Genomic DNA, 10,660 nt, shown 5'->3' with positions numbered 1-10,660 from the left:
CCAAGGTTTGGTTGTGCTGGTGTGTTTTGCTACTGTTGCACAGAGCCAGGCTAGCAGTTTCCCCCTGTTCCCAGTCTTTATGCTAAGCTAAGCTAACCGGCTGCTCGTTTGTAATACGAGTGGTAACAATCTCCTCAAATTAACGTGTTTCCCAAAATGCAGAACTTTTCCTTTAAACTATTCTGGCTTTTTTTTTTTTTTCTTTTAAAGATCTATAAATTGGGAAAGCTTTAGACGGGACTATTTATTCTTCTAGACTAAAAACAAGTCGACCAGCCTTCATTTGCCAGCTTTGTCCGTCTGCCTTTGGAGTTTTTCATTGAACGATAGAGTAGCTTTTGTATATTGTAAACATATATAATTATTTTAACTCTATACGCTGCCATCAGTGTCGGCGGTGAACTCCAGCCCGAGTGCTGCGTCCCTCCTAATCATGAGATCTAGTCTAGTTCCCAACTTATTACGTTCACGTTACTGTTTGTGATTTTTGTTTTTTAATAATGTATTTTTTTGTATATCTAAACTTTTATTTGTCGTTGTCTCTTTGAGTAAAAATGTAAAGTGTCTTATTTTCTTTGTACGTTGACATTCATAGGAGGCTTTTATCGGCTACAATAACACTAAAGCTCCAAAACACCTCTTTTTCTTTTTGTTTTCATGTTTTTTATTTTTTTTTATTTTCGTTGTTACCCTCAACCCTTCCCACACACACAAACCCATTCTTCCACTCACTTTTCTCTTATTTCTCACAATCTCGGGTCAAATTCGGGTCAAGTTGCATCAAACCGGCGACTTTAAAAGATTTAAAAGACCTCAGGATTGTGAAAAATAAACAAGTTGGTGGAATAATCCGTTTTGAAGCGACAGTCAGGATGCAGTTTTTTTGAATGAAGAGGGGATGAAAAACAAAACGACAAACAAACAAACCAATGACTTCACTGACCTCTGCTGGAACCAGTCTGTGTGTATATCTGTAGTTTTTGCTGTAATATATTTAGAGGCATTTTTTTAATCATGGAAAAAAAAATATATTGGGCAATTCTTTGGGATTGCATGAGTTTCTAATAGTTTTCTTTTTGTAGGGAAGCACTATTGGCACAACAGTTTTTGTAACAAAACCAGAACATTACGGCATGTTTCTAAAGGGTCCTCCCGACCTGCTGCGTTAGCGCCGAAGGACTCGTGACGTAGACGTCGCCGCCGCCGCAGGATGTGGGTAAAGCATGCGCTGACCTACTAAAGGCATGTTACAGAAGCTCGGGGAAGGGTGGGGAGGGGAAAGGATTATCGTAGAATAATAATCTAGGACGGCTGAATCAGATTTAAGAGAGGAAACGAGGCCTGTTAATGTAAAATATCTTGTAAATTAGTCTGAGCATGGTCTTCAGAGGATAAACCACTCTATTTATCATACCCGTTTTGATACCGGCTGCGGCCTAAACGTGACTTCCATGACAAAACCTATACGTGCTGCTTGCAGTGCACACAAGTTAGGCTTCTATACACGATATTTAGCTGTTAGATTAGCTGGACAGGTGATAGAAAAAGGCCCAGTTCAGGTGTAACAGAAGTGTGTGTGTGCGCGTCCTGGTGGGTCACAGTAAAGGATTGTGGGTGTCTGTGCGCCGTACGTAACCCTGTTCGAAGTTCTCTGCACAGGCGAGGAGGAGAACGTGTCCGTATGTGTCTCACGGTCATGAAATAACCTGCAGAAGAAGAAGAAGGTGTGGTGCCAATGACAAGTGTTATCAGAGTTTCCTATTTACCTCATGATGAACCTGGGAGGAAAGACACCCTGTCCGCTGTGTATAGATGCTAGTAGGCTGGTCGTGTCGGTGTTTTGTCTGCTCCTTTATGTTTTTTTTGTTTGTTTTTTTTGTTAACTTTACTGTTATTTCTTATGAATCTGATCTTGTACATTTGTCATAATAAAATGGGTTTCAAGCCGCACGTTGTCCCGTCTTCCATTCAAAACTCCCATTGAAAAATGTGCGAATTTAACGCCCTGAGCTCCGGGAGACACACAGATGAGTCTTAAAGCGCTGAAAATGTTTAAAGATGATGGACGCCTTCAATAAATTACTGTTTGGCACAAAAATTACCTCAATTTAGTGTCAAAATTATGATTTAATAAATATGCCAACCTGGTCTCATGTAGCACGACCGACTATTTTGATCACAAATGTGTAATTTATTTGTTTTATGTAAATATTTGACAGAAAAAACAGTTTTTATTCAGTTAATCAGAAGTTATTAACACTTAAAAAAGTGGACAAACTCTTTATTTTATATAATTTTTTTAACTCTTAAATCAAAAGTCACTTCACCATATAACCCACAAAGGTTATATTAGATTTTATTTCATACTAATATTTTTAATATTCCATTAACCTCCATGTAATATGATACACTTGAACACTCATGTTGGATTTTAACGCATCTTTTATTTGTTTATTTATATTTTTCATATTCATATAAATAGATTTTATAGTTTATAGTTTATACTCACATTATACTTCACACTAAACTCACTTTAAATTGGAATTTAACGCCTCTTAGTTTCTATAAACACTAAATTAACACTAAATACTAACACGTGTGTCACCCACCACCTCTTTATGTTGGATTTTAGAGCTTCTTTTATTTTCTATAAATATTTTCATGGAAAATTCTACTTTCTACTTTATTTATTTATTTATCTACAGAAGGCTAAACTCACTTTAAATTAGAATTTAAGTGTTTCTTTTTCTTTTAGTTTTTATAAATATTTTAGTGTAGAAAATAGTTTGTGAGCCAGTGACCTAAACTATATTGATTCTATATTATTTATATCATATATATTAATATTTGTATGGAAAATTAATTTTATACTTCACTTTATATTGTAATTTGATGCTTCTTTTAGTTTTTATAAATATTCTAATGGAAACTTTCTGTTTTTTATAATATATATATATATAAAACAAATGTCTTCACCTCCGTGTCTCTGATGTAAAACAGTAAAACAGGGTTACGGTGCGTTCATGTGTTCATTCGGTCTCATGTTCTTCACGTGTTCTTCACGTGTCGCATGTTAACGGCGCTGCAGAGTCGACAGAGGACGTTTGTTTGGCGTCAGCGGGTGAAAATGGCTCAGAGGTCATGTTGTGTAACAGAAACCACACAGGTCAAAGTGCCAGGAGGGAGGAGGGGGGGAGCAGGAGTTTATTATCTAAGTATCCTCGAGGACAAACAGTTCACATTATGTAGCTTTGTTGATGAAATTAAATTCATTTGATTTAAGAAATCTATTAAAAAAACTATTTAAAGTGATAATCAGCTAAATAAACCAACTATAAACTGATCCTGTTAACAAATACTACTCATGTAGTTAACTCCTGTGTGTTAATATCTAAATTATACTGTATTCTTGTTATACTGTGTATTATAGGTTATGTTTGTTATTGTTTGATATTTACCTATTATTGTATATTTATCAACAATGATTTGTCAACCATCTGTTGTGTCAATAAAGCTTATTTGAATTTGCAAATAAGGTGGAAACATGGAAAGAAAATAGGAAAAATGACAAAATAAGTAAAAAAGCACTGCATCTATTTAAGTTTAATTATTGTCACACATGTTAAGTTATAATAATTTTATACATTAAGGGAGGAAAACAGAATACTAAAAGTACGATACAAGAAATTATTTGGTAGTTTGAGAATAAAATGAATTTTCTAAACACAAGAAATGACAAAGAAACATGTCGCTTTTTTAAATAATAGCTTTTAATCAAAAAATTTATTACAAATGCATTCAGATTAAAGCGTTATACAAAATCTGTGGTCTGAAAAAATACTGTACAGACACTCAGTCAACAATTTAAGAGGTGTTTATTCATATTATTACATAAAATAATCACCTTAATCATCGTCAGGCTCTAGAGGTACTGAAGTTAATAAACTGGCTCTTGGTTCACAGAGAAATTAAAGTTTCTGCAGTTTGACGGAGAGAAAAAAAAAAAAACATACAGAGGAAAATTAAAACTACACTGTGAAAAATGATCAGCACGACAAATTAGAAAACAAAGATCGAGCAGAAGTTAAAAGCTTTCGGCGTCTAAACTTAAAAAAATGGAATCACAGTAAAAATCCAGTTTTCTTTCACACAACCTTTTTTTTTTTTTTAATGGTTTATAAGGCCAGAAATTACTGTAAAATAATGGAGGACATTTGTTTGGTTCCTTCAGGTGCAGCTTTGAAAAAACTTAAAGAATTAAAAAGGTTTCTAATGAGGTAACAGCTGGAAGTTGGAATGCTCCTCCACCAAACTCCATAGAAAAAATGACTGATTTAAGTGGCTGTTCTGTCATAACTGCCCACTTTATAGCTTATATTCTTCTTTTTCTTTCTTTCTTCTTTCTCTCTGTGTGCGCTTTGGTTCATTTGTGCTCATTCGAAGTTATATTCAAAGTACTTCCAGATGTCCTTACGCTGTTTCTCCATTTAGTGCAGTTTCATATAAAGTAGTGTCGGTAGCAGGGAGGTTTTTTTTGCCTACATTTGTTAATATTTAAGCATTCAAAAGTGTGCTGAATTAACTAATAGCAGCTCCTCTCTGCAATGTACTCATGGATGTACAGACAACGATCACTGGATTATTCCGATGAGAAGAAAAGTTTGAAAACATGACGAATTTCAGGCAAGTTCTGGACATTTTTTTTCTTCATTTAATTGCTGTATTGTGATGGTGTGATCTGAGATGATGATGATGATGATGATGATGATGATGATGATGATGATATCCCACTGAATCTGAAAATATGTGCATCATCATCATCATCATCATGTCTGAGTGTTTAGATTAGAGTTATGTGACTGTGAGGAAGAAGTCTAGCGTGAGTCGACCTTCTCCAGACGGACGCGTCCTCGTCTTCTACTGCGTCTTCTGTTTCCGGGCAGCAGGGACCTCCGGCCCAGTGCTGCTCTTCCCGGACAGGAAAGGGAGGATCTTCTCAAACAGCAGGACGCAGCTCGCCACGCCTGAGGTACGGGGGACAGACAGGGGGGACAGACAGGGGGGACGGACAGGGGGGAGGGAGGGGGGCAGAGAGGGACGACACCAAACGTCACTCTGGTGGACGTTATAAAGAGACTTTTGGTCCGAATCCTCAAAAACAAGATAAACGTAGAAAACAAAACACACAAATAAACAAAACAGAACATTTAAACACGTAAATACATTCAGATCATCCGTGTTTACACCGAAACCTGATCCACATCTTTACAGAAACCTGATCTACGTCTTTACAGAAACCTGATCCACGTCTTTACGGAAACCTGATCCACGTCTTTACGGAAACCTGATCCACGTCTTTACGGAAACCTGATCCACGTCTTTACAGAAACCTGATCCACGTCTTTACGGAAACCTGATCCACGTCTTTACAGAAACCTGATCCACGTCTTTACGGAAACCTGATCCACGTCTTTACAGAAACCTGATCCACGTCTTTACAGAAACCTGATCCGAGTCTTTACAGAAACCTGATCCACGTCTTTACTGAAACCTGATCCACGTCTTTACTGAAACCTGATCCACGTCTTTACAGAAACCTGATCCGAGTCTTTAAGGAAACCTGATCCACGTCTTTACAGAAACCTGATCCGAGTCTTTACAGAAACCTGATCCACGTCTTTACTGAAACCTGATCCATGTCTTTACTGAAACCTGATCCACATCTTTACTGAAACCTGATCCACGTCTTTACTGAAACCTGATCCACGTCTTTACAGAAACCTGATCCGAGTCTTTACAGAAACCTGATCCACATCTTTACTGAAACCTGATCTACATCTTTACTGAAACCTGATCTACATCTTTACTGAAACCTGATCTACATCTTTACCGAAACCTGATATGAACTTCTTCACAGTGATTATCGAGTTACATTTTTGCTTGAACATTCCTGTAATGAAGTGAAACCAGATCAAAGATAAACCTGCTAGATGGTAAACCTGCCCGTTAGCTTAGCTTAGCACAAAGACTGGGAACGGAGGGAAACAGCTAGCCTGGCTCGTCCAAACACAGACGGATGCTCCGCCTCTCCGCTCACCTGAGACCGGCCCCAGCCAGTAGACGAAGCAGTACTCCAGGTAGGTGTGGCCGCTGCACGGGAACTGGACGGAGAAGGCCAGGGCGGGGTTAAAAACTGCTCCGGAAACACCTCCACCTGCACAGAGGGACAGAACACCATCTAAAACTGTCACAAAGACCCACGGACTCATGGAGACTTCCTCGTCAATAAACCTTCTCCCGTGTAAATTAATTATTTTCGATCTAAACTGAAAGTGGGGAAATTTAGTAGTTTAATCTGCATGTGACAACTTTTACTTACATTTTAAATTTTACTTAACCCTGTTTGTGTTTAACTCAGTCTATTGATCTTTATCTATTGATCTGGACAACTGGATAAACGTTCAGAGCCAATAAATGTTGAAAGTCTACTAAATATCTATATTTTCTGGTTCTCCTGCTCACACTAGTCTAAGACAGAAAACTTTTCTAGTTAAATAATCCAGAAAATAACCCATAATGTCAAAATGGATTTTTATTTTACGTATTTATTTGTAGACTTTGTTAACTTTGCAGTAAAAGTTGCAGTTTGGTTAAGTTTAGGCACCAAAACTACTTGGTTTGGTTTAGTAAAGAGCACAAATACAAACATGAAGATACATTAAACACAGAATATAATCTATCAAACACACACCTGCTCCTAAAACTAGACTTTGGCTGCAGATTTGTTTATTTTCATCTGATTTTGAGTTTAATAAGTTTAATTAAAACCAACCAGCTGTTTTATGGTTTTCTGTTCACACCAGCTCCAGTGATTAGTCTCCACCTTTGGTCACGTGGATAATTAACACACCTGTGTACACCAGCGCGGTGATGATCGCGGCGATGAAAGGCGCGCGAAGTTTTGCGTCCATTTTCTGCGCATGCATGGCGGCGGCTTGGACCGTGAACGCGCAGGCGAGCTCCACAGCGGCGGCCTCCAGCAGCGTCCCACCGAGCGGGTCGAAGCACCTGAACCCGAACCTCCGGTGCCGGATGTGGACGTCGGACAGACCCAGCGACCACACGGAGGCGGCGAAGAACTGCGCGGCGACCGCTGCGGCGAACTGGCACGCTATGAGCCCAACCGCCGCTCTGCCGCTTCTGCTCCCGCGGCAAACGCTCTCCAGAGCCCCGCTGGGGTTACACGTCGCCTCCCGGAAAGTTACCAGGTGGATGACCGTCATGGTGTAGGTGAGCGCCAGGCTGACGGGCAGCTCCAGCCGGGCCGTGTCGCCCAGCAGCTTGAGTTCGTGGGTGCAGCAGCAGAGCTGGAAGGTGGACGCCGCCTCCAGCAGGTAAATCCAATAATCTCCGCGGGAGAGACGCGCCGCTGTCCGGCGGGCGGCCTCGCTGAGGAGCACCGCAGCCCCCAACACCGCCAGGGAGACGCACAGGTCGGTCATCTCTCCGCTGCTCCGTCCGGCCCTCCGGTACAAACCGTTTCCCGTGATGGGAGCAACTTTTCAGCGTCACAGTTTACTTCGCTTCCCTCCTTTTCGACGCCAAAGTCCGACCGAAGGCGTCAAGCCGCCCGTCAAGAAACAGGAAGCAAGGCGGTGCAACCTTCAAAATAAAAGCACGATTATGAAGCCCTCAAATTTTGGTGAATGTGGTAAGTCGAATGGGTAATTTCTCATCATCATCCATCATTTCCCCCTGTTTTTTGATGCTTTATAATCTTTTAACTCTTTTTGAAGCCTACCATAGACCACTTTTTATGTTTACGGTCACTGACGACACTAAATAAGACTGAATATTTGAAGAAGGGTCTCAGAAGTGAAGACGATGCAGAAGTGCCCCTAAAACCTGCATTCTTGCAAATGGTCAGCAGAGAATAACGATGCTGGCTGCAAAAAGATTTTCAGTTGTATTGAAGTCTATGAGAAAATGTTCATTTTCATGATTTTACTTCCTACTTCGTATTATTTGATAACATAACATCCTTTTTTTAATTTATTATTTTTTCATATTTAACAAAGATAAACATCAGTAACAGAAGAAAAGGAAAAGTCCCACCATAAAATAACAAAGTGCTGCAGTGGATAAAAAGTGAGTTATACGTACAATCTTAGACGGTTATTGATTATGAGGAGAAATAAATAAAAGGTACAAAAAAGACAGAACTCAATCTTTATTTCTCCAGAGGAATAAGAGCTGATAACTGTGACATCCACATGCTGGTTTCATGCTTTTTAACCACAAATACAAGAATTATTAACAAAGATTTAGTGTCTGAAGTCTTTATGCGACCAAAACAAATGGAAAAAAACGTGCCTTTGTGTATTTTACATTTATAATGGAGGAAGAAAATCACCTTTAAATCAATATTTAGTGTCAAGTTATTGATTTCTTTAGTGGATTTATAAGTGGGATAAGCTGATTGTTTGTTGTTAAATCCAGAACTGAGATTTCTTTCCTCTACTTGCTCCTTTTTGGTCATGAAATATTACAGTTAGGGTTAGTTTTGACACTTTATGCAAATTACTGGACGCCCTGTTCATTTCCCGGTCTGGGTCCTTGAGACTTTTTTGTGCGTCTGGATGTCATACACCTGCTCACCAAATTGCATGTTTCTAGCTCAAAGTGGTGTGAGGGGCTGCAGTTTAGGGGGCGCTAGAGAGCCATTTCTGCACGCCCATATCTGACACCCACAAAATATCGAATTTTTCGCCACTCCTGACATTTTGGTGAGTTTTCGATTATCCCTTGTGCCCCGTTTCCCCCTGCAAAGTGGCTGAAGACAAATAATAAGAATAGAGTGATGCTCACTCGGTGCCTAATGATTGTGAAATGAATCCTGAAGATCAGTTAATCTCTTCAAACATCAGGAACAGGAGACGAATATTGACCCTATCGGCTTTCCATAATCACCAGCTTTTATTTTACAAGTGGAAACAGGAAGAGCTTCTTTTTATTGTGACAGACTTGATGTCTCCTGCTTGTTTGGGGGAAACTGGAAAGAGGCTCAGTTCAGGGCAGGAAAATCTCTGCAGTTTATTTTTTTTAAAAGTGTAAAAAGCCCCTAAAAATGAACTTTAATCCCAGAATTTGAGTTAAACTACTTTCCAAAAACCTATAATCAGCTCAGTTTAACTCACTTGGAGCCTGAATCCTTTAAAAATCACCACATTGTTTGTGTTTTTCTTGGATTTGTTTTAATTCAGGAAGAGAAAAAGTAAAAAAACAAGAACATGTAGAGGAATAAACATGTTTCCTCTGCACATAATATCAGTTTCTTTTTAAAAAAATCTCGCCTCCATGTGAAGTTCTTCCAATAAACCTCACAGCTGGTTGAGATATTTTCATCCTGCACCAAAGTGGAGTCGTGTTTAGGTCTTTTTAAGGAGCTCATGTTAGTTTTCCTCTTTTACAGCCTCCACATAAGAACGTCGGTAAATATTGAGTTTAGCTGAGCTGTGAGGAATTCCTGGTGTTTAACTTCTGACTATAATCTATAGTTTTTATTAGTTTGACGTCTTTTCTTACAAGAATGTTTAAGATATTTTCTATAACATGAAGTTTCTTTTCTTTTACTTTACATTTGTTCTCAAAACTGAATTTTGCCTTGATTTGCTATGATTTTGTCTTTTTTTTTTTAAATTTTTTTTTAGCTACAGTTTTAGTAGTTAATTTAGTTGGGTTTAGATTATAATTTGCTTGGAAATATATATATATTTTTTTTAATTGTTTTTCAAATTTAGTAAACACATTCACATATTTCAACATCTGGAACACAGATGGAAGGAAAAATAACCCAAAAAACAAAAGTCCCTCCCAAAATAACAACAAATATCTATACCTTTTTATAAAACCTGAATCATATCTGCATGCCCAGATTTAGATTATAGTTTGTTTAATGTAAAATATTGCATTTTAGATAGATTAATTTAATTTATTTAATTTTTTAAGTACAAATCTTTCAACATCTGTAATAGAAATAGGAAAAGGTCCAACACAAAATACCAAATATTGCACTTTTTAAACCCTGAATCATATTTACATGCTTAGATTGAGGAATATTTATATTTTAATGCTTCTTTATATTTTGTAAAAGTGTTTTTAGATCAGTTTTATGCTGCTTTTTGTCAGTATGTGTTTTTTATTACCTGCAAACTAAATTATTCCTCCTGAATAATAATGAAAGTGCCTCACCTGATGTCGTTGTGTTTGCGTCACTGTGGCAACAGGTGGCGCAGACAGGTATAACAGGAACTCAAGTAAAGCAGCACGAAATTCACAATATACGTATTTCCGGGATTATTTTCAAAATAAAACAATTTTCCATTCATGCATTTGGTGTTCATCTTGCCTCTCATAGCGAAATTATGTATTTATTTGGCATCCTGAGTCACAATTAAAGTAAACATTAGTGGTAGTGTTTGTATTTCCTCTAAAAATCCTTTCAATGCTGCAAATCTTTTTTTAAATTACCCACAAAGTTAAAGATAAAGCCTTCACAATTATGCAATCACATTCAAATAAAGCCTAGATACATATACTTGCTAAAAAATGCATTTTTGCCCGTTTTTTACCCTTTTTATGCAACACAAAAGCGTTAAAT

At 38.0% G+C, this 10,660-nt stretch overlaps 1 protein-coding gene across 1 annotated transcript; it reads right to left on the bottom strand.

The window, feature by feature from the left end:
• Positions 1-4,729: 4,729 nt before the first annotated feature.
• Positions 4,730-7,614, bottom strand: LOC139213164 (aquaporin-11-like). Its single transcript, XM_070843802.1, has 3 exons — positions 6,911-7,614; positions 6,098-6,214; positions 4,730-5,024 (listed from the first exon to the last, which is right to left on the bottom strand). The coding sequence occupies exons 1-3, from the start codon at positions 7,500-7,502 to the stop codon at positions 4,918-4,920; spliced, it is 816 nt and encodes a 271-aa protein (XP_070699903.1). The 5' UTR covers positions 7,503-7,614; the 3' UTR covers positions 4,730-4,917.
• Positions 7,615-10,660: the final 3,046 nt, after the last annotated feature.

Source organism: Pempheris klunzingeri, chromosome 14 (genome assembly GCF_042242105.1).
Source record: "Pempheris klunzingeri isolate RE-2024b chromosome 14, fPemKlu1.hap1, whole genome shotgun sequence".
NCBI classification, from domain to species: domain Eukaryota; kingdom Metazoa; phylum Chordata; class Actinopteri; order Acropomatiformes; family Pempheridae; genus Pempheris; species Pempheris klunzingeri.
The sequence above is the reverse complement of the archived record's forward strand: the minus strand, read 5'-3'. Positions and strand labels throughout refer to the sequence as shown.

What these genes read in the sequence shown, in the direction of transcription:
- LOC139213164 (XM_070843802.1), bottom strand. Translation starts at nt 7,502, where the DNA reads ATGACCGACCTGTGCGTCTCCCTGGCGGTGTTGGGGGCTGCGGTGCTC. An exon ending in CACCGCGCTGGTGTACACAG is followed by an intron (nt 6,215 to 6,910) that starts GTGTGTTAATTA and finishes CCCTCTGTGCAG; the next exon opens with GTGGAGGTGTTTCCGGAGCA. An exon ending in CTGGCTGGGGCCGGTCTCAG is followed by an intron (nt 5,025 to 6,097) that starts GTGAGCGGAGAG and finishes CCCGTACCTCAG; the next exon opens with GCGTGGCGAGCTGCGTCCTG.